This window comes from Entelurus aequoreus, linkage group LG12, assembly GCF_033978785.1.
Source record: "Entelurus aequoreus isolate RoL-2023_Sb linkage group LG12, RoL_Eaeq_v1.1, whole genome shotgun sequence".
Lineage (NCBI taxonomy): Eukaryota > Metazoa > Chordata > Actinopteri > Syngnathiformes > Syngnathidae > Entelurus > Entelurus aequoreus.
The window spans coordinates 52220947-52246309 of NC_084742.1; the positions used below are offsets into that span (position 1 = coordinate 52220947).

The 25363-nt window shown below is 38.2% G+C and overlaps 1 protein-coding gene across 1 annotated transcript in view; it reads left to right on the forward strand.

Moving 5' to 3' along the window:
* The first annotated feature begins 1994 nt into the window (after positions 1-1994).
* The window catches only part of aco1 (aconitase 1, soluble), a 61254-nt gene continuing 37885 nt past the window's right edge, over positions 1995-25363 (forward strand). The window contains exons 1-8 of the mRNA XM_062066232.1: positions 1995-2120; positions 9328-9456; positions 18879-19047; positions 19224-19361; positions 19433-19502; positions 19569-19752; positions 24061-24200; positions 24264-24435. Of these exons, the coding sequence (XP_061922216.1) occupies positions 9348-9456; positions 18879-19047; positions 19224-19361; positions 19433-19502; positions 19569-19752; positions 24061-24200; positions 24264-24435 (982 nt within the window). The 5' untranslated portion in view covers positions 1995-2120; positions 9328-9347. The remainder of the gene's footprint in view (positions 2121-9327; positions 9457-18878; positions 19048-19223; positions 19362-19432; positions 19503-19568; positions 19753-24060; positions 24201-24263; positions 24436-25363) is intronic.

Below are 25363 nucleotides of genomic sequence, written 5' to 3' on the forward strand. Positions count from 1 at the left end.
CCTAAGTTACGGTCAGAGCGAAAAAAGATTCGTCCTGCACTGCACGCTAGTCCTTCACTCTCAAGTTCCTCATCCACAAATCTTTCATCCTCGCTCAAATTAATGGGGTAATCGTCGCTTTCTCTGTCCGAATCTCTCTCGCTGCATTGAAAACAATGGGAAATTGTGAGCAGCCCTTCCTCCTGTGACGTCACGCTACTTCCGGTACAGGCAAGGCTTTTTTTTATCAGAGACCAAAAGTTGCGAACTTTATCGTCGTTGTTCTCTACTAAATCCTTTCAGCAAAAATATGGCAATATCGCGAAATGATCAAGTATGACACATAGAATGGATCTGCTATCCCCGTTTAAATAAAACAAATTCATTTCAGTAGGCCTTTAAGAATATGTGTACATATTGCATATGGCCCTGACATCTAAAAAGTACAACTCTGTTCATTGTTATGTTCATGTATTTGTTATGTTTTTCATGTGTACGCACACATCAACACACATACAGTATGAGATGAGATCAATGAGATAAGGTAAGAACAGGATAGAAGCTGCTTTGGAACTAGTTACAATGCAATATGCCATGGAAATACAATGTTAACACTTTTGTGCAAATAAGTACAGTTGCACTAGTTTTTGCAAATGTGTTTATTCTGTAAAGGAATGAGTTAAATGTTTAAAATGACTGGTTAATGGTGCTATTATGAAGTGCAATGTCAGCACTATTTTTTTTTCCTGCAATTTCAAATGCACTTGTTTTAATAAATAAATACAGCGTTTGAAAAGCATACACAATCTGTGTAAAAATATTAGTCTGTGGTTAAAAGGACTTGAAAGGACTCGAAACTCAAAATACAGGACTTGGGACTTGACTTGAGACTTTCCAGTCTTGACTTTGGACTTGCCTGCCTTGACTCGGGACTTGACTCGAGACTTGAGGGCAAAGACTTGAGACTTACTTGTGACTTGCAAAGCAATGACTTGGTCCCACCTCTGCTGTCGACAACTCGTGATCTGATCGCAACTGTCTGTTAACTGAACGTCCTTTGTTCGTTTACACTGCACAGCCGCCGTTAATGTTGATTCAGAAGGCCTCCGGCAGAATTCATACAGCGCTGGCAACAAGCTAGCTGAATTCTGATTGGATAAAAGCTCTAACACAAAAGAGCAACACTGGAGCCTAATATGACATGAAGAGAATATGATGAATACTTTTGTATATTTATTTATTTATATGTATATATATGTAGATATACAGTATATATATATATATATATATATATATATATATATATATATATATATATATATATATATATATATATATATATATATATATATATATATATATATATATATGTATATATATATATATGTATATATATATATATATATATATATATATATGTATATATATATATGTATATATATATATCTATATATATTTATATGTGTGTATATATATATATATATATATATATATATATATATATATATATGTGTGTATATATATATATATATATATATATATATATATATATATATATATATATATATATATATGTATATATATATACGTATATATATATATATATGTATATATATATATGTATATATATGTATATATATATATGTATATATATATGTATATATATATATATATATATATATATATATATATATATATATATATATATATATATATATATATATATATATATATATATATATATATATATATATATATATATATATATATATATATATATATATATATATATATATATATATATATATATATATATATATATATATATATATATATATATATATATATATATATATATATATATATATATATATATATATATATATATATATATTCATATATTACTCATTGTTAAAAGCGGCAACCATAACTGCGATGTGGCCCTCAATGAAAACCAGTTGGACACCCCTGATACAAAAGGATCTGATGTGATGACGTAACTGGAATAAGGACCAGTGGAGGGCAGACTGTACGCCCAAGATGCGTACAGTCCGCCGTAATTTTAAACGAAGAAGAAGAAGACTTCCGGTGTAGCGACAGACCACATCAGACGACCGTCAGACGCAGTTCAGCTCGACCAGGTACAAAAAAAAGCAAAAAAAAGCAAAAACGACACCTGTTTATGTCGTGATTTATTTCAAACTACACACAGTCATAGTGTTAGTTAAATAGTCACTCTTAGACCAACTAGTTTGCATTTCAGCTGGCTGCTGTTAGCTTAGCCGCGTCTCCAGTCATTTGACCAAGTTAGTACAACTTTAAAACAAACTCAATCCATTTCCTACCGCTTGTCCCTTACGGGGTGGCAGGGGTGCAGGAGCCTATCTCAGCCAATGATAAAAAAATATAAACTCCGGCCGTCGTTAAATAATGTAGAGTTTAACAAGTAGCTTATGCTGTAGTGTGGCACTGGGCATGTAGACTTTAGACTTTACACTTCTTACCTAATAGGCTCCCAGAACACAACTAAACTCCAAAATGAAGACCTACATTTCTTATAATTAATGCAGTCGTTTTTAGAAATGATGACCGTCATCTTGCATGACAAAGTAATTAGCCAGTAATAATAATGTGGTCCAGTTAAAGCACTGGTATCAAACTCAAGTCCCGGGGGCCGGTTCTGGCCCGCTACATCATTCTATGTGGCCCGCGGAAGCCTGAAAAAAATGGGTTTAAATAAATAAAATACTCTTTTTATTTGTATTTATTTTTTTACTAAATGCATTCTTTCTTTATTTTTTTTAAATTAAAATTTTGACAGAAAAAAAAAATCATATTTTAAACTTTAATATTATCTGATCATGCCAATTATATTATTACATTCTGTATTGCAAAACTACTTTTGTGAAATAAAAGCATGTAGTTAAATATCTGCTTGTCACCTTTATTCATGATTTCAAAGCAAGGTATACATACAAAAAATCTAATAATTAAATGCATATGCTTTTCGATAAATCATGATTAATAGGTTATTACCCGCATGCACAATGTAAATTAATTTTTAAAAATCCGGCCCTCTGAAAGTGGCCCTCAATAAAAATGATTATTAATGCAGTCGTTTATAGAAATGATGAGAGTCATCTTGCGTAACAAATAGCAGGGCTAAAATTCGAAAATCGTGGTCCAGTTAATGCACAGGTATCAAACTCAAGGCCCGGGGGCCAGTTCTGGCCTGCTACATCATTCTATGTGGCCCTCGAAAGCCTGGAAAAAATGGGTTTCAATAAAATACGTATTTAATTGTATTTAATTTTTTTCTAAATGCTTCTGTTCTTTCAATTTTGACTGAAAAAAATGCATATTTTTAACTTTAATATTATCTGATCATGCCAATTATATTATTGCATACCGTATTGCAAAACTATTTATGTGAGATAAAAGCAAGTAGTTAAATATCTGCTTGTCACCTTTATTTATGATTTTAAAGCAAGGTATACATAAAAAGAAAAATCGAATAATCAAATGCATATGCATTTCGATTAATCATGATTAATCACAGGTTATTACCCGCGTGCATAATGAAAGTGGCCCTCAATGAAAATTATAATTAATGCAGTCGTTTATAGAAATGATAAGCGTCATCTTGCATGACAAATAGCAGGGCTAAAATTCGAAAATGGTGGTCCAATTAATGCACAGGTATCAAACTCAAGGCCCGGGGGCCAGTTCTGGCCCCCTACATCATTCTATGTGGCCCGCGGAAGCCTGGAAAAAATGGGTTTCAATAAAATATTTATTTTATTTTATTTATTTTTTACTAAATGCATTGTTTCTTTCAATTTTGACTGTATTACAAAACTATTTTTGTGAGATAAAAGCAAATAGTTCAATATCTGCTTGTCACCTTTATTTGTGATTTTAAAGCAAGGTATACATAAAAAAAATCTAATAATCAAATGCATATGCATTTTGATTACTCTTGATTAATCACAGGTTATTACCCGCAAGCATAATGTAAATTTTATTTTATTTTTTTAAACGGCCGTCTGAAAGTGGCCCTCAATGAAAATTATAATTAATGCAGTCATTTATAGAAATGATGAGCGTCATCTTGAGTAACAAATAGCCGGGCTAAACACAGGTATCAAACTCAAGGCCCGGGGGCCGGTTCTAGCCTGCTACCTCATTGTATGTGGCCCGCAAAAGCCTGGAAAAAATGGGTTTCAATAAAGTGTTTATTTGATTTTATTTATTTTTTACTAAATGCATTCTTTCTTTCAATTTTGACAGAAAAAAAGTTCGTATTTTAAACTTTAATATTATCTGATCATGCCAATTATATTATTACATACTGTATTGCAAAACAATTTTTGTGAGGTAAAAGCAAGTAGTTAAATATCTGCTTGTCACCTTTATTTATGATTTTAAAGCAAGGTATACATACAAAACAATCTAATAATCAAATGCATATGCATTTCAATTAATCATGATTAATAACAAGTTATTACCCGCAAGCATAATGTAAATTAATTTGAAAAAATCGGCCCTCTGAAGGTGGCCCTCAATGAAAATTATAATTAATGCAGTCGTTTATAGAAATGATGAGCGTCATCTTGCGTAACAAATAGCAGGGCTAAAATTCGATAATGGTGGTCTGGCCCGCTACATCATTCTATGTGGCCCGCGAAAGCCTGGAAAAAATACATATTTAATTGTAATTTATTTTTTTACTAAATGCATTCGTTCTTTCAATTTTGACAGAAAAATATGCATATTTTAAACTTTAATATTATCGGATCATGCCAATTATATCATTATATACTGTATTGCAAAGCTATTTTTGTGAGATAAAACGTTTCCAAACGTTTACTGAGTGTTGTTAAAAGGAAAGGCCATGTAACACAGTGGTAACAATGCCCCTGTGCCAACTTTTTTTGCAATGTGTTGCTGCCATTAAATTCTAAGTTAATGATTATTTGCAAAAAAAAATTCTGTTTCTCTGTTCGAACATTAAATATCTTGTCTTTGCAGTCTAATATATAGTAATATAAGTTGAAAAGGATTTGCAAATCATTGTATTCTGTTTTTATTTACGAATTACACAATGTGCCAACTTCACTGGTTTTGGGTTTTGTATAATGTAGTAACAGACACCTTCACAGCAATATGTACATAATATGTACCATATTTTGGTCGTTTTAATCATTGCCAGAACTAATTCCTCTGCGCATTTATTTCCGTTGCCATACCAGCGCACTTCCGACTTCTGGCAACAACTTTTTGTGTTCCTACTTCCGGGTACAAAGGCGTGTGTGTCTTGGTAACAAACAACGAAGGCGACTATTTTTGCACAAATGAGGATTCACAACTTTATCTTTTGGAAGCTGAATGAATGGAGGATGAACTGCTGCTTATAGAAGCGAGCACAAAGAAGAGGGTGACACGTTGGAGCAGACAGAAGATGATAGGGTGATGTCAGTGTGACACGAAGCTGCAAATGTAGAATTTGGAGACATGTTTCGACATAGATGCCGTGCCTTCCACCAAATAAACCGTCCCGTAATACAGTGTTTTTCAACCTTTTTTGAGCCAAGGCACATTTTTTGCGTTGAAAAAATCCAGAGGCACGCCACCAGCAGAAATCATAAACTCAGTTGACAGTTAAAAGTCGTTGTTGCAATTGTTGGATATGACTTTAAACCATAACCAAGCATGCATCAGTATAGCTGTTGTCTCAAAGTAGGTGTACTGTCACGACCTGTCACATCATGCCATGACTTATTTTGAGTTGTTTGCTGTTTTCCTGTGTGTAGTGTTTTAGTTCTTGTCTTGCGCTCCTATTTTGGTGGCTTTTTCTCTTTTTTTGGTATTTTCCTGTAGCAGTTTCATGTCTTCCTTTGAGCAATATTTCCTGCATGTACTTTGTTTTAGCAATCAAGAATATTTAAGTTGTTTTTATCCTTCTTTGTGTGGACAATGTTGATGAAATGTTCGGATGTACATTGTGGACGCCGTCTTTGCGCCACAGTAAGTTTTTGCTGTCGTCCAGCATTCTGTTTTTGTTTACTTTGTAGCCAGTTCAGTTTTAATTTCGTTCTGCATAGCCTTCCCTAAGCTTTAATGCCTTTTCTTAAGGGCACTCACCTTTTGTTTATTTTTGGTTTAAGCATTAGACACCTTTTTACCTGCATTTACAAAGCAATTAGCTACCGGCTGCCACCTACTGATATGGAAGTACACGGTTACTCTAGACAGCACCGACACTCAACAACAACAACACATATTTTGCAGACTATAATTATTGGTTTGCAAAAAACGTTTTTAACCCAAATATGTGAAATTAGGTAATCTCCCACGCCACACCAGACTGTATCCCTCGGCACACTAGTGTGCCGAGGCTCAGTGGTTGAAAAACACTGCCGTAATAAACCGTAATAAAAAAAAAACATCCCCGGGCACCTGGACCAAAGAGATTTTAATATCGATCATTATACATGCAGAGGCAGCACGTCATGCGTGTTATTACAACTACACTACGTACACTGTCTAGTTAACTGTGTACAAACAAAAGATGAAATAATACTTTACAGACACCGTTGTTCATGTTTTCCAGTCAGTACAAATTGGTATTGCATTGTGCATTACAAACTCCAAACGCGTTTGTGTCGACGTAGAAGCTTGCTTATCTCTTGCCGTAGCTAGCTTTTGCGGTTAATACCGAGGCATGCCGCTGTGTAACTACGCTAGAAAAATAGTTCCTCAGTGTTCGCTCTTACAATTACAATGTCGCTACAGTTTGGTTATTATACCGGTTACAGAACGTAAGTGAAGTATTGTTAACGGTTTTTGAATGCATTTTTAAAGTGATTTAGAGATAGAATTGATTGCTCCCATCAGTTGCATTGCTAGCCACCAAGAACGAGACAAAAAGTAAGTGAAAAAAGTGAAAAAAACCTGCTGACTGAAAAACATGAACAATCATATTACAGTATCTGTATCATGATTTGTGACGTAATGCGTGTATCATGATAAATATAAAGGGTGACTCAATCGATGGACAGTTGTGTCTTTGGTCCAGCTGGCCGGGGACGTTTTTTCTGGTTTATTTGGGTTAAGCACTCTGTTTATGTCGAAATAGCGTGTCTCCAAATTCCACATTTGCAGCTTCGAGTCGATTTCACCTCACTCTATCGGCTTCTGTCTGCTCCAACGTCTCACTCTTCCTCTGTGCTCGCTTCTAAAAGCGGTAGTTCATCCTTTGTTCATTCAGTTTCAAAAAGATAAGGTTGTGAATCTTCATTTGTCCAATAATGGTCGTCTTCGTTGTTTGTTACCACGTCTGCCACACAAGCGAAGTAGGAGCACATTGGAAGTCGGAAGTGCGCTGCTATGGGAACGGAAATAAATGTGCTGAGAAATTAGTGGCAATTAATAAAATGACCGAAATACGGCAAATATTATACATATTACATATTGTTATGAAGGTGTCTGTTACTACATTATATATATACTTGCAGTGTGTATATTGTACATATTACATATTGTTATGAAGGTGTCTGTTACTACATTATATATATACTTGCAGTGTGTATATTGTACATATTACATATTGTTATGAAGGTGTCTGTTACTAAATTATATATATACTTGCAGTGTTTATATTGTACATATTACATATTGTTATGATGGTGTCTGTTATTACATTTTATATATACTTGCAGTGTGTATATTGTACATATTACATATTTTTATGAAGGTGTCTGTTACTACATTATATATATACTTGCAGTGCTTATATTGTACATATTACATATTGTTATGATGGTGTCTGTTTCTACATTATATATATATATACTTGCAGTGTGTATATTGTACATATTCCATATTGTTATGATGGTGTCTGTTACTACATTATATATATATATATTTGCAGTGTGTGTATACAAAATGTTGATGGAGAGTTTTGAAGTTAGAATGCATAAAAAAAAATCACTTTTTTTGGAATTTTGCCTATCGTTCACAATCATTATGAAAAACATGAAGACAGATGTTTTTTTTTGTTTTTTTATGCATTCTAACTTGTAAATAAAAGTCTGCTTACAGCAGAGCCAATGGGAGGTCCTCTCTTCCGCCCATAAAACACAATAAAAAACATCTAAAAACTGCCAAAAATACTCCATTTACATTGCGTGACTTGAATTTTAACCAAATACTAGTGATATTTAAATTTTAAGCGCTAACGCAGACAAGCTATTTAAAGCGGTGCCGTGATCACGAGCTTGCATGCCAATGTTGACATGATTAGCTGCTTCCTCGTTTCCTTGCTCGTCAAACTTTATGATAGGTTATAAATCATGCTTCTCACCTGGGTAGGAGAAGGACGAGGACATATTCCGACAAGTTGGGACACTTTGACAGCCAATTTAGACCCGGTAATGGCGAGAACGACACAAAAAGACAATAGGTTCCACCCCCTTTTCTTCGTGTGGATTATGAGTCATTAATAAATGGGAATATATGAACATCCTAGCAGTCGACGTCCTAATGACAGCAGACCTTGTACAGTAAGTGGTTTTATTATGTTTTTTGGCTCTCTTAAAGTCTGCAGTGAGTAATAATTTAGTGATGTTTAAAAAAAAAAATGTAATTGTTGTGTTGCTTGTTTGAAATGAATGCTTAAAATGAGCAAAATACGTACATTTTAAATGTTATTATACAAATGCCTGTTACTACATTACATATATAGCATGTATATAAAACCTTAATGGAGGTGTTTGGATGTTTTTTAAGGGCTTTACAGGCAGAATAGAGGGCGGCTCCTATAGACGCCATTGTGAGCAGACTTTTGATTGCATTTATTTAATATTTAGAGTGCATTAAAAAAAAAACTTCTGATGTCTTGTCTTTCATAATGATTGTGAACGATATAGGCAAAATTCCAAAAAAAGTGCAGTTCCCCTTTAATCTACTTAATGATACTTTTAAATCCGCGATGCACCGAGACCGTAGTGAACCGCAATGTGGCAAGGGAACACTTGCCTGCCAATATTCGGGCTAAAATATCTTTTTGCATTTTCAAATTTTCTATTTACGATGTTTAGTTGAAATATATACCATTTTAATTCGGAGTCCAGTGGTAATCTTGTACATCATTAGCAATAGTTTCTTCATATTGATGACCCTAATGGCACTTCATTCAGAAAGACTTCATTTTAGGGACAGCCTCCAGTCTTCCCATAAACACCCGCACTCCAAGTAGCGTCCAAGTCATTGTAACATCTTTATAAAAAGAAAGACAGGAAACATTTCAGAAAATTTGCAGAAACACATTAAGAATTTTTGTTTTAGATTTTGCACCGTAAGGGAGGATGGCCGGGACCGTGACAAATCCATTCCAGCATATAGTGGACCTTCTGGATCCCAAAATTGCAAATCAGATGTTCTACAACCTCTCCAAACTGGAAGATCCCCGATATGGTAAGAAAATATCATCTTTCTACTATTTGCTATTATCAAATATCTGTGACTAGTCGTTGGCATTGTTTTTAAACACTTCTGTAATATAGATCATTTTTGACCGGCATCTTTACAGGAAAAACAAATAAAGTACGTTTCTTTCAAGTATCATCCCTGCAGGACGAGGAATAGCTAAACATGCTTAACTACACACCATAACTCACCGGGGTCACAATGTAAACAACGCCATTGTGGATCTACACCTGACATCCACTGTACTGATATCAAGTACAGGCACGTATCTAGTCGATACTACTATGGTTACGTCGATATTTTTTGGCATCACAAGATCTGCTTTCGTTTTTTTTAAAATTCATATTATGTTTATAAACTCAGGAAATATATCCCTGCACACATGAGGACTTTGAATATGACCAATGAATGATCCTCTAACTACTTAGTATCGGATTGATACCCAAATGTGTGGTATCATCCAAAACTAATGTGATGTATCAAACAACAGAAGAATAAGTGATTGTTAGATTTTAACAGAAGTGTAGACAGAACATTTTAAAAGAGAAAGTAAGCAGATATTAACAGTAAATGAACAAGTAGATTAATAATTAATTTTCTGTCACTTGTCCTTAATAATGTTGACAAAATAACAGAATGATAAATGACACAATATGTTACTGCATACATCAGCAGCTAAATTATTTGTTTACTTACTAATAAAAGACACGTTTTCTCGTATGTTCACTATTTTATTTAAGGACTTAACTGCAATAAGAAACATGTTTAATGTACCCTAAGATTTTTTTGTTAAAATAAAGCTTATAATGCAGGTTTTTTGTGGTCCTCTTTATTTAGAAAAGTACTGAAAAGTATCGAAATAATTTTAGTACCGTACCGGTACCAAAATATTGGTATCGTTACAACACTAATATGTATATATCCATCCATCCATCCATTTTCTACCGCTTATTCCCTTCGGGGTCGCGGGGGGCGCTGGAGCCTATCTCAGCTACAATCGGGCGGGAGGCGGGGTACACCCTGGACAAGTCGCCACCTCATCACAGGGCCAACACAGATAGACAAACAATATTCACACTCACATTCAAATATGTATATATGTACATATATATTTATATATATGTAAATATGTGTTTATATATGTAAATATATGTATGTGTATATATATTTTTATAATGTATGTATGAATATATGTGTGTGTATGTATATATACTGTATGTATGTGTATGTATATATATATATATATATATATATATATATATATATATATATATATATATATATATATATATATATATATATATATATATATATACAGTGGGGCAAAAAAGTATTTAGTCAGCCACCCATTGACAATCAATGGGTGGCTGACTAAATACTTTTTTGCTCCACTGTATATATATATATATATATATATATATAATATATAATGTGTATATATGTATATATATATATATATATATATATATATATATATATATATATATATATATATATATATATATATATATATATATATATATATATATATATATAATGTGTGTATATATGTATATGTATACATTATATAGTGTATGCATATATTTTGTATGCATATTTTATATAACCACATATCTTAGAGTGCAAGGTAAAGAAGTCCCTATTGGTAACAGTTGGGTCATACCATAATGCCCACTTAGGCATGAAGTAAGATGAAATTAAAACAATTAAACAAGAAGATACATACCATCAAATGAAACTATCTTGAGAATACTATCATTTGACATCCACTAGCACTACTTTCCAGTCATAATAACTGAATTTGGGAAAATATAATTTTTGTATATTATTCTATTAGACAATAGGAAAAGCTGGATAGTCTTATAATGACTTGAGGACTCTAGGTTCAGTTGCTTGGGCTTCAGGGTAGACTACATTCTTTGTCATTTTGTTTGCTGAGTACCGTATTTTTCGGATTATAAATCACAGTTTTTTTCATAGTTTGGCCGGGGTTGCGACATATACTCTGGAGCGACTTATGTGTGAAAGTATTAACACATTACCGTAAAATATCAAATAATATTATTTATCTCATTCGCGTAAGAGACGAAGCAAATGTCATGAAAATGTAGATGAAAAGATTAGTAGGGATGCCAACTCTGGAACACCCACCATAAAGTTGGCCGTGTGAAAAGACTGGCTCATCCCGGTGAAGTCCTACAACTTTGAGGGATAGTCCTTAGGCTTTGTTTATGGTCATGGCAAAACTCAATTTGACTGGAAACTGAAGACGTTTGAATTCCAACGGCAAGTCTAATGGGATCAAAGGTATTCTTGGAATGAAGACATTGGTTCCTGTGGCTTTGCCTGTCATCACATTTGCTTTAATTACTCTTAGAAGAAGCCGTTTGACCATCAGCATTGTCCCTTTACAAAGGTTTGGGGGATCAAGGTTTCGGAGAAGCATAGTAGGTTCTCCAACCTTAAGGTAAGAGAGTAAGGCAGAAGACCAGGTGGAGCTAAGCTATTAAGGAAATCCGTAGGGTAATTTACAGCTTCCCCTGGATATTTCATGCTTTCTATGGATTTGCAGACAATTATAACTCTAGGAGTAACGATTTAAGAGTATAAGGCTCAGCTCATCAACTGTAACATTGTTAGGAGCGAGTTTAGCTTCTTGTCTGAGCCAGCTTTGGTCTTGGTATTTCATTGCTATGTCTGGGAAGACAGCGTTGATGAAATGACCTTGGCTGGGTTTCTACAAACATTCCAAAAGGTAGGATAACCAGACCATCAGGTTCAGACTCCCGCCTCCTGTTTCCCTCCTGAAATAGTTGCTTTGAGAATATGCTAGTTTCTTGATCTCCTGATAACAGGACTCTCATATTGGTTGATAGTCCAAAGCGTTTAACTTCTGACCACAAGTGTGATTTTTTTTCAAGCAGGCATTCACCTCATCTGCTCGTGTTCCTTTCGGAATCACTGGTAATGTTTCCTGGATATCTTTGGCCAACAGAACAGTTGCTCCACCTTTCCAAAGCTTCAAATGCAGCTTCGTGGCTCATGGTTGCTTCATCTCATATGAAGAGCTTACATTCTTGCAAAGGTCTCCCTCTAGTACAGGGGTCGGCAACCCGCGGCTCCGGAGCCGCATGCGGCTCCTTGACCACTCTGATGCGGCTCAGCTACATACATGCCGACCCCCCCGATTTTCCCAGGAGATTTATGGATCTCAGTGTCTTTCATAGATTACTCCCAGGGAAAAAATAATCCTATTTACACTCTAATTACTAAATAAAGGGCGTGCTCTAATTGCACTGCAGTAATTGTCCTCTATAACATTTACATACAGCGTGCCAGTCCAGCCACATGTTGCATGTTGTTATTACTTGCACACACAGGAGACAGCAAAGCATACTTACTCATCAGCCACACAGCTTACACTGACGGTAGCCGTATCAAACAACTTTAACATCGTTACGTTACAAATATGCGCCACACTGTGAACCCACACCAAAAAAGAATGAAAAACACATTTCTGGAGAACATCCCACCGTAACACAACATAAACACAACACAACCATTACCCAGAATCCCATGCAGCCCTAACTCTTCCGGTCTACATTATACACCCCCACTACCACCAAATCCCCCCCCCCCCTCCGTGCGTTGGTTGAGCGGAAGAATTAGGGCTGCATGGGATTCTGGGTATTGGTACCGTCAGTGTAAGATGTGTGGCTGCTGAGTTAGTACGCCTTGCTGTCACTTACGTGAGCAAGCTGAAATTGCATTCTACGTGTGGTCGAGCAGGTACACTGTTAGGGCAGGCTCTAGAGGGCGCCAAATGCAGTGTCATCACGCTCTGATATTCGGGAGTCTCCCGGGAAAAATGAGAAGGTTGGCAAGTATGACGCTATCAAGCGCCATTCATTCAAAACTCGTGGGCTGCACTAACATCAAATTTCCAAATTAAAGTGCGTGCCAGTGCGTGTGTCGGAGACCCCTGGTTAACATAGCACAAAGCATTTAAGCTTTGTATGCAGTGTTTTTCATTTTAAATTTAAAAATTTTTTTTGTGGCTCCCATTACTTTCTTTAATTTGTGAAACTTGCCAAAATGGCTCTTTGAGTGGTAAAGGTTGCCGACCCCTGCTCTAGTAGATCCACAGCTGATATTACAGGTTACATTTTCTTTTTTGCTGAGGTCTAAAGGTGGCTCAAATGCAGAGTGAGCCGTTCTTCCGCCCTCAAGTAAAGTGGTGGCAATGCCACTGGGTGCAACAGCAATATCACTTCTTTGCCTGATTTTTGCAAGCAGAAGATTGGTAACAATCTTTCCAGTTCCTCCAGGAGCATCCAGAAAGAACAGTCTTCCCTGTTCCTCTTCAATGTTGTGGAGAATGGCCTCATCGGCGGCTTTCTGATCTCCCACACGTCAAGTCTCGTTTTCTGTGATAAAGGCATCAATATTGTAATGTGTCTCTGTTATATGATCAGCTGAAAGTGGGCAGCTATTTGTGATTGGAGCAGGCAAACCATAAACCGACACTCCATCACCTCCCATGGCAATAATGTGGTATTGAAGCTCCAAAGCTTCATTGAAAATGTTTACATTGAAAGCAATTGTATTGGAAATGTTTACATTGAAAGCAACTGTAGTGTCTTGAGTCCTTTGTTGGATCTTGTAAAGCATGTCGTCAGACATATCCTCTTTGTATTTATGCTAAGAGTGCTGGATCAGTCAAGTTGCAAGTCAACATCATCATGGCAAAAAGTCAGTAAAGCTGGTGTGGTGCTCTAGAGGCCGCTGCTTCTTCTAGAGTAAGATCCCAATGGTTGTCATCTTCCAAGAGGCCATGTCTTGGGCAAGCCTCCCTATAGGTGTGGCAGGCATCTTCACCCTGCACACGTGAACTTTCAAAAGATCCGGGCCCTTTCACACAGTGCAAGAGAACACGGAGTGAAAAAGCATTCTTGCTGCTTGGAGTGAACAGTATCAATTCTTCGGATTGCCTCACTTTTTCGGATATTTTCATGTTCACATCCTAGAATTCTGGCTCCATTATTACCCTCCTCCACTTCTTATTGGACCAAGTAGTAGCTTGGGGCATCAGCATAAAGGAGAGTCTGGGCTAAAATGTCCTCTTGACAGAGCTTAAAGAATGCAGTAAGTAGTTTCCTTGGGGTGAGCAATAACCTGCTGGGTGATCTCTTCAGTAAAGAAGACTCTGGCCATTTCGAAGTTGCACAGCCAATCTCCAGATTGCTTCATTTGATGATACTGTATGTATCTTCCTTCATTTTTTTTATTTCGTCTTGTGAACCCCCATCAGTTCAACTCCAAACACAGCCATGTCAGCACAGTTTGTTAATATATTTGGTAACATACTTTATGCTTTTGATACTGTTGTAGTTCTTCACATTGATGTGAACCTGGAATATTTTGGACAAAAGTATGTAGTATGGTATGACCCAACTCTTATCAAAGTGACTTTGTGACCTCACACTCTCAGCAATGTGGTTTGTCCCCAATCCTCAGACGTTCTACCCATGTAGAGGTGATAACCTTCCTGTCCTGTGATAGTTTCTTTAACTAAACCTTTCGGGAACCCCTTGGTGCATTTTCCATCCGTCATGCAAGGTGACGAAGGATTGAGCTGTCCACATGGGCCATGAATCATCTGAGTTCTGATGACATCAGAGAGGACTGGGTCCTGATCGGCATCGGGCAGCTATGCTGAGATGATTGTCTATGTCAACAAGCCTTACCTTATCTTTGCACTCGATGAGGGTATGAGTGTGCGAAATAAGTCGATTTGATTTAAGTGTTTATCACTTGCGACTTTTAAAAACAATACATTTTTAATAAGAAACAGTTACATTAATTCCCATTAAATTGATTAAATTAATAGAAACGCGTGAAAAACTGGAACATAAATGCCCTATAATAAAGGAGCCGGTCAGATCTCTGAAGGTCGCTCGCTGCAGTTAGCCAGTCTGCATTACTTTATTTACAACAAATAAATCGATTATTGATGTTTACTAATCGATTTTACAATCGTCCACGTCCGAGGTGCAAAGCATCTATTATTTCCCCCACTTCTAGTGTACATACTGTACTGTATATACCAGGAGTGGGCATACTACGGCCCGCGTGCCAAATCTGGCCTGTTGGTCTTTTTGATCCGGCCCGCCAAAAAATAAAACAGAATTGAGCAAATTGTGTAATAATTAGGACCCCATTAATTGTCCTGTAATTCCACAGAGTGGCACAATAGGACTGCAGTATGCTTGATTGATTGCACGGCCCAGGTACACTTGTTTTTACTGCTGCTGCTCTGACAGCACAACCGATTTGCAACAGTGAGAAAAGTTGACAGCAAATGTCGGATGTTTAATAAGGAATGGACAGAGGTGGGTAGAGTAGCCAGAAATTGTACTCAAGTAAGAGTACTGTTACTTTAGAGATTTATTACTCAAGTAAAAGTAAGGAGTAGTCACCCAAATATTTACTTGAGTAAAAGTAAAAAATATGTTGTGAAAAAACTGCTCAAGTACTGATTAACTGATGAGCCTGTTCGTTTAATGATGACGGCAACAAATAATGCACAAAAACATAAAAATAGCAATGAGCAAATTCAGAGCCAGGAATGTCTCTTAAACAACTAAAACAATAATATATATTAAATAATAGTACATTTACATTAAAAAAAATAAGGCAAATTGAGCCACAATAACTTAACAGCACCATAGGCTCAGTAGGCAAGATTACAAAGGAAAATAAAAAGTTAGCCTTTACGCAAACCATAAACTGATAGGTGTGGGCTGCACCTGGAAACACACTGATTGGTGTTTCTATGCATGCATGCGTGTGTGTGTGTGTGTGTGTGTGTGTGTGTGTGTGTGTGTGTGTGTGTGTGTGTGTGTGTGTGTGTGTGTGTGTGTGTGTGTGTGTGTGTGTGTGTGTGTGTGTGTGTGTGTGTGTGTGTGTGTGTGTGTGTGTGTGTGTGTGTGTGTGTGTGTGTGTGTGTGTGTGTGTGTGTGTGTGTGTGTGTGTGTGCACCCGCGTGTGTCTATGAGGCTGCAGTGCGTTAATAAATGTCCCCACACGATGTACATTTGACAGTGATTCATAGCAGGGAAGCTAACATCAGCCTACGGTGACAGCCAAAATATCTACTAAGGTTACTTACCGCGATGTGCTTCCTCAAATTTGACTTTGAGTTCATGTAAGCTTAAGCTTGTTAATCATGTGACCGCCTGGCTCTGTTTGATTGGTGAAACGGAGTCAAACGTCACCAGTGACTGCATTTGATTGGTGAAACGCAGGCATGCGATAGATCCTACTTTGAAGGTCTGTCTGACAAACCAAAACAAACAAAGCGTGCATTAACAGATCGATAAAAATCAGTAGCGAGCAGCAAGCTGAATGTAGATAAATAAATGGAGCGGAGTAAAAGTAGCGTTTCTTCTCTATAAATATACTCAAGTAAAAGTAAGTAAGTATGTTGCATTAAAACTACGGTACTCTTAGAAGTACAATTTATCCCAAAAGTTACCCAAGTAGATGTAACGGAGTAAATGTAGCGTGTTACTACCCACCTCTGGGAATGGACAACTAAATACTTTTTCACTGAAGTCCAGTCAAGCGCTGTATGTCTTATTTGCTAAGAAACCGTGGTGATTTTGAAGAAATACAACGTAAGTCGTCATTTCTCCACCAAGCACGCTAATTATGCAAACAACCAGTCAATACAAGAACGGACCGCTAGTGCTAAGAAGTTGGAAGCTAATTTGCAGGCTCAGCAAATCTACGTCTTTATCAGACAAACTACCATCCAAGAGTCAAGTAATCTACTGGCATTCAAATTACCCAAAATGAGTACTGTATTTTCCTGACCGTAGGGCGCACCAGATTATAAGGTGTACTGCCGATGAATGGTCTATTTTCGATCTTTTTTCATATATAAAGCGTACCAGATTATTGAAGGAGTCATATTATTTTATTTTTTCTCTGAATGGAAAACACTACTTTGTGGTCTACATAACATGTAATGGTGGTTCTTTGGTCAAAATGTTGCATAGATGATGTTTTACAGATCATCTTCAAGTTGCTTTCTGACTGTCGCTTCCGGATGCGCCGTTTTGTGGGTGGTCTTATTTACGTGGCTCACCTTCGGCAGCGTCTTTTCCCCGTCATCTTCATTGTAGCGGTGTAGCGTGCAAGGACGGGAGTGGAAGAAGTGTCAAAAGATGGAGCTAACTGTTTTAATGACATTCAGACTTTACTTAAATCAGTAACGGAGCAGCATCTCCTCATCCGAAACAACAACAACACCGGAAATGTGTCCCGTGAAAAAACGTCCGACCAGAACTCTCTAATAATTAAAGTTCCTTGGGTGAATTATGTAAACTCACTACACCGGTATGTTTCAGCGCTTTCATGGCGAGTTTACTGACAGATATATAAGAAAGAACTTTACACTACTTTATTTTAGAAATGGCAACAGCGGAGGATGAATGCCACATAAGAATGTAGAAAGAAGAAGCTTATCGACTACGGTGTCGGCACTGACTACAAAGGCAGAAGCGCGCAATTTTTCAGGATTTATGCAGATGCCAAATACAAATCAGCAGGTACCAGAAGGTAAGAAAAGTTGCTTTTAATTGTTATTGCGAAACAAAACGCCAGATAATGTCTTACCTTATTTACGCACCATAATAATACTCATATGTTTAATGCGCCGACAATCCATCAAGCGGTGCGGCTTCATAGCTTACCAAAGTTGTACTAAAACATTTTGATAGATTTTTGAGCGCTGTGGGTAGTAATGTTCTATGTTTTCAATGGAACATATAAAATGTTGGTGTTGTTTACTTGAGTAATATTGCCATCTCTTATGTTTGACTGCCACCTACTGGTCACACTTATCATTACACTATGTACCAAATAAAATTGCTTCGAGGTCGGCAAGCAAAACCAGAATTATTCCGTACATTAGGTGCACCGGGTTATTAGGCGCACTGTCAAGTTTTGAGGGACAAAAAGGATTTTAAGTGTGCCTTATAGTCCGGATATTGTGTAAATTCTTTTATAACATGTTCTTGTCGAGTCGAGAATATTACATATTATTAATTATTACAGAAGGTTAATTGGTTAGTTACAATGGTACATTGCCATGCAGCAATATACCACGCCCCCTGAACATTATCTGTCTTGAATACACTTATTAATGATGAAAAATTATGCCTATCTGTGATTAATCGCAATAATTTTGAGCTAACTATGAACAAAATGCGATTACACGCGATTAAATATTTTAATCGCTTGACAGCCCGAGTTTAAATATATATATATATATGTATGTATGTACAGTATATGAAATCCGTGTGTGTGTGGTATGGCATGGTTATTATTTGGGGTTTTTTCAGACCGCTTGCCATTCTCCATACGGATTCTCTTGGAGTCCGCCGTCAGGAACTGCGATGGCTTTCTGGTGAAGAAGTCCGATGTGGAGAATATCCTCAACTGGAAGCAGACACAGACGCAGACGATGGAGATCCCATTCAAGCCGGCACGTGTGATACTGCAGGACTTCACGTATGTCCGCCATACCCTCCCGCCCCCCACACACACACAGTTGTTGTTGTATTTTTATGTTTTATACACTTTTATGAATGCAGTTGTCATGTTCAGTGCTTTTTATTAACAACCGTGTCCCACACTGCAGCATGTCACTGTTCAATCAAGAGACTTTGAATGAAATGTGTTTATAGCGGAGTACCTGCCATGGTGGACTTTGCCGCCATGCGTGACGCTGTGATTAAACTGGGTGGCAACCCAGAGAAGATTAACCCTGTCTGCCCTGCTGACCTTGTCATCGACCATTCCGTTCAAGTGGACTTTAACAAAAAGTAAAAAGATACCAAAAAAGACAAAATTATAAATTCTTAAAATGCTCTATTAATACTTTTGCTTTCTCTAGGTCTGATAGCCTTCAAAAAAACCAGAACTTGGAGTTTGAACGCAACAAAGAGAGATTCCAGTTCCTTAAGGTGCATTAATTGGACTTCTTTCTACGCAACTAAGCATTTAACTTATGCCTATTTTGTACATTCCAGTGGGGCTCCCAAGCCTTCAGGAACATGCGTATCATTCCGCCCGGTTCCGGAATTGTTCACCAGGTCAACTTGGAGTACTTGGCCCAAGTGGTGTTCAACCTCAATGGGTATTTTTACCCGGATAGCCTAGTGGGCACAGATTCCCATACCACCATGATCGACGGCCTTGGTGTTCTGGGTTGGGGTAAGTTAAAAATAGTAAACTATTGCAAAAGTCAAACTACATCTCAGGACCATCGGACTGTCATAATGATAATAATGGATTTTATTTATTTAGCGCTTTTCTAGATACACCAAGTGCTTTACAGTGAAAATTCATGCTGATACTGCACATGTAGAGGTTTTATTCAGAATCAGAATACCTTTATTTTCATTGCATGGAAACAACGAAATTGAACAGCAATCCAGCTCAGTGCTTTTAAAACAACCTACATAAAATACTCTTAAAGGCCTACTGAAATGAAATTTTCTTATTTAAACGGGGATAGCAGGTCCATTCTATGTGTCATACTTGATCATTTCGCGATATTGCCATATTTTTGCTGAAAGGATTTAGTAGAGAACATCGACGATAAAGTTTGCAACTTTTGGTCGCTGATAAAAAGCCTTGCCTCTACCGGAAGTAGCGTGACGTCACAGGTTGAAGAGCTCCTCACATCTGTACATTGTTTACACCAGCAGCGAGAGCGGTTCGGACCGAGAAAGCGATGATTACCCCATTAATTTGAGCGACGATGAAAGATTCGTGGATGAGGAAAGTGACAGTGAAGGATTAGAGTGCAGTGCTCCTGCACTGGGTGTATCTTTTTTCGCTCTGACCGTAACTTAGGTACAAGGGCTCATTGGATTCCACACTTTCTGCTTTTTCTATTGTGGATCACGGATTTGTATTTCAAACCACCTCCGATACTATATCCTCTTGAAAATGAGAGTCGAGAACGCGAAATAGACATTCACAGTGACTTTTATCTCCACGACAATACATCGGTGAAGCACTTAAGCTTCGGAGCTAACGTGATAGCATCGTGCTTAACTGCGGATAGAAACAGAAGGAACATGCCCCTGACTGGAAGGATAGACAGAAGATCAACAATACTACTATTACTTCTACTATCAGGAGACACCGAACCAAACCCTGGACCTGTAACCACACGGTTAATGCTGTCCAGCCTGGCGAAGCCTAGCAATGCTGTTGCTAACGACGCCATTGAAGCTAACTTAGCTACGGGACCTCGACAGAGCTATGCTAAAACATTAGCTCTCCACCTACGCCAGCCCTCATCTGCTCACCACCACCCGTGCTCACCTGCGTTCCAGCAATCGACGGCGCGACGAAGGACTTCACCCGATCATCGATGCGGTCGGCGGCTAGCATCGGATAGCGCGTCTGCTATCCAAGTCAGAGTCCTCCTGGTTGTGTTGCTGCAGCCAGCCGCTAATACACCGATCCCACCTACAGCTTTCTTCTTTGCAGTCTTCATTGTTCATTAAACAAATTGCAAAAGATTCACCAACACAGATGTCCAGAATACTGTGGAATTTTGCGATGAAAACAGAGCTTTTTGTATTGGATACAATGGTATCCGAATACTTCCGTTCAATCCGGGAAGTCACGCGCAAACGTCATCACACCGAGACGTTTTCAGCCGGATATTTCCCGGGAAATTTAAAATTGCACTTTATAAGTTAACCCGGCCGTATTGGCATGTGTTGCAATGTTAAGATTTCATCATTGATATATAAACTATCAGACTGCGTGGTCGGTAGTAGTGGGTTTCAGTAGGCCTTTAAGACAACAAACAATAATACACATTTTAAAAACATAATAAACATTTTAAAAACATATTTATTGCACAGCAGATCTCTATCAGAGTTAAGCAAGTTTATAAAGTGGTGAGTGTTCAGGTAAGTGCAGAGTTTAGGGCAATAACAGCTCTAGGATATAAACTGTTTTTCAGTCTATTTGTCCTTGTTTTGATGGTCTTATAGGGCCTCCCTGAGGGCAAGAGTTCAAGCCAGTGGTGACCTGGGTGGGATGAGTCCCTGAGCATGCTGTTTGCTCTCCTGCTGCAGTGTCTTTTATACAGGTCCTCTAGAGATGTAAGAGGACATGCAGTGATCTTCTGGGCCGCATTTATGACCCCCTGTAATTTATTTCTCTCTGCCACCGTGCAGCTAGAAAACCACACGGACCACATTGACTGTTGCAATAAGAGTTAATCTTGATATACTTGCTTAATGGGCAGTGGGCACCACTTTAAATCGGGTGCCCGCAAAGGTGGTATGATCTTGATAGGCGTTTCTTGGTGTTTTTTCCCGACAAAAAAACCTGAAAGTGATCAACAAACTGACAAACCTTTGTAATACTTTATTTCGATTAGGAAAAAGCCGCAAATTGCCTACAAAATAAGAACAAAATAAACTTGGAATGACCAGGAAAGAATAAGAATAAGGCTGCTTCTACACTAAGCCGGCTAAGGTTATACAGGGTATATCCCACCTAACCTTATCCCTGTCCACACACACAAAATGCCATCGTTTAAGACCCCCTACCCCTCTGTCCGCTGGCGCAACGCGACCTAGTACACATGTGAGGTGCATATATCATATGTCATAGTCACCTCTGACCTGGAAGTGTATCCTTACCCTGTGTTTCAATGTAGCCTATTGCTACATTTCTTTTAACAGTAAAACTTGCTCGCCTCACCATCAGCAGCTGTTAGACTAGCCCTATTGTAGTGAATCACACCTAAGCCATCATACATGAATCATATCTTTAATGGAAGGGTGAAAGTAAACAAAGTGATAAACAACATTTAACAACAATAAATCTAGGGATCTACATATCTGGTCAGGACACTCCTCATTCTTTTACCTTCACCTTCATTGTCCATTCTTGCAATCCTGCCTGTGCTTGGAGGCTGAAATTGGCGGTCGTACTTGACGGCCACAACCATTTCATGGCTTCACAATGGTTATAGGGTACAAAACTAAACGTTGAGTAATCGCTCGACGTACATCGCGGACAATAACTGATAGTCTGCTTTGCCAGTCCAAATGCATTCGCTGTTTTCCGTAGTCTTCACTCGTCCACGGGAGCACGCATTTTCGTTGTCTCCCCTTCGACAAATGGACAAAGTTTTTCGCCAAGTAGAATCACAGCTGACCTGGACATTCGAAAGTTCTCTTGCCGTTTCTCTGGCACAACACACTCGTTGACAAACTTATCCCACCGGCTTTTTTGCCGATATTCCGATATTGTCCAACTCTTAATTACCGGTACCGATATATACAGTCGTGGAATTAACACATTATTATGCCTAATTTTGTTGTGATGCCCCGCTGGATGCATTAAACAATGTAACAAGGTTTTCCAAAAGAAATCAACTCAAGTTATGGAAAAAAATGCCAACATGGCACTGCCATATTTATTATTGAAGTCACAAAGTGCATTATTTTTTTATCATGCCTCAAAACAGCAGCTTGGAATTTGGGACATGCTCTCCCTGAGAAAGCATGAGGAGGTTGAGGTGGGCGGGGTTGGGGGGGGAGGGGTTATGAGTAGGGTTTTAGCGGGGGGTGTATATTGTAGCGTCCCGGAAGAGTTAGTGCTTCAAGGGGTTCCGGGTATTTGTTCTGTTGTGTTTATGTTGTGTTACGGTGCGGATGTTCTCCCGAAATGTGTTTGTCATTCTTGTTTGGTGTGGGTTAACAGTGTGGCGCATATTTGTAACAGTGTTAAAGTTGTTTATACGTCCACCCTCAGTGTGACCTGTATGGCTATTGACCTTGCATTCACTTGTGTGTGTGAAAAGCCGTAGATATGTGATTGGGCCGGCACACAAAGGCAGTGCCTTTAAGATTTATTGGCGCTCTGTACTTCTCCCTACGTCCGTGTACCACTCCGTACAGCGGCGTTTTAAAAAGTCATACATTTTACTTTTTGAAACCGATACCGATAATTTCCGGTATTACATTTTAAAGCATTTATTGGCCGATAATATCGGACATCTCTAGTATTCATGTGTGATTTCCACAAGCGTCTGTACATGTAGAAGAAGGAGAAACACGGGCATGTCTGGATGACTTGCCTCCATCTTTCCAGTGGTTACCTCCGAGTTAAGAAATACACGGCGCACGTACCCGTGTAAAAAATTACCCAAGGAGAGCAACCTTAAACGATGGGTTAGTGTGGCTGACACGGGGCTTAGGCTAAATAATTATTTGTTTAAGGAGTTATTTGGCTTAATGTAGACAGGTTGATAACAAGTACACATATATTGGGGCCATGAAGTACCTCACAGACATGCAGTATGTCAATGAGATTGACATTGTTGGACCAGAAAGATGGTCCCATGGACACCAGCAGTGAGCACAAACCAGATGGTTAAGGGGACTAGTTTAGCTGGTATCATTAAGAATTTGCAAGTTGTATATGTTGCTGAATGCTTTTAAAAGCCAAAATACTGATTGTCTTGACTGATTGTTCTAGGTGTGGGTGGAATCGAAGCAGAGGCGGTGATGCTTGGTCAACCAATCAGTATGGTTCTTCCTGAGGTCGTTGGATATAAGTTGTACGGAACCCCGGAAAAGTTCATTACCTCTACAGACATTGTCCTCACCGTTACAAAGGTAATCAGATTTGATTTTAATCTGTGATATTAAACGGTCTTGATCCTACTGTACTTTTTCCAGCACCTCCGCGAAGTGGGCGTCGTGGGAAAGTTTGTGGAATTTTTCGGGCCGAGCGTGGAGCAGCTGTCCATCGCAGACAGAGCAACCATCTCCAACATGTGTCCAGAGTACGGAGCGACTGCTGCGTTCTTTCCGGTAGATAATGTGAGCATCGAGTACCTCAAGCAGACAGGTGAGGGGCCATTTGTTTAATCAATAGTTTTAAAATGAAAAGTTTACAGGGGAAAACATTAGGGCTGTGAATCCTTGGGCACCGCACATTCGATTCCATTTGATTCAGAATCGATTCTCGATTTAAAACGATTCCCTATTCAAAATCAATACTTTTTAATAACATCCGGTGCCAGTTCAATGATTAACTATATTCCTTTCTAAAATAGATAAATGGCTGCGATATGTTTTTGTTTAATAGAATTCTACACAACATTTAATAAAGTCATATACAAATAAGGCAACAAGAGAAGTATCCCACACTTTTATTTTCTAAAGTAAATCTGTAGAGCAGATATATATTGTGGAGGGGGGCGTGGCCTGCGGGCCTGCAGCGAAGCAGGGTGTGCTAGGACCGGCCTCAAAATCAGCGACAGGTGCGTAGATGGCCCACCTGGGCCTTGTTATCTAATCACCTGTCGCTCTGTTATAAGCAGTAGCCAGGAGGAGAGACGGGGTTGGAGCTGGAGGGGAGCTGGAGGGGAGCTGGCATGAGAGCGAGACTGAAAGAGACTAAAAGACAATTGCTGGAAAGCAACCTGGGACATTACGTCAAAATAAAACGATATTATAACCCTGAAACAGGCTCTCATGTCGGTGTTTGGTGGTCTGAAGAACCCCCTGGAGGGCAACCTCCACATGCATTTTGAGTTAGGGTTGCGTGTATTTTCAATGTACGTTCAGGGTTAAGAAAGGGGTTAAAAACAAATCAAATTGTGCGCGCAGCAGCATTCGTGAGGGAGGGGCAGAGACAGAGAGCAAGAGAGTTATGATAAACGCGATGCGTCGCCAGGCTCTACTTATTATCCATAGATTTATCAGATTTAATTATTTATTATCTATAGCAGGGGTGTCAAAAGTGTGGGCCATTTGCGGCCCACAGCTAATGT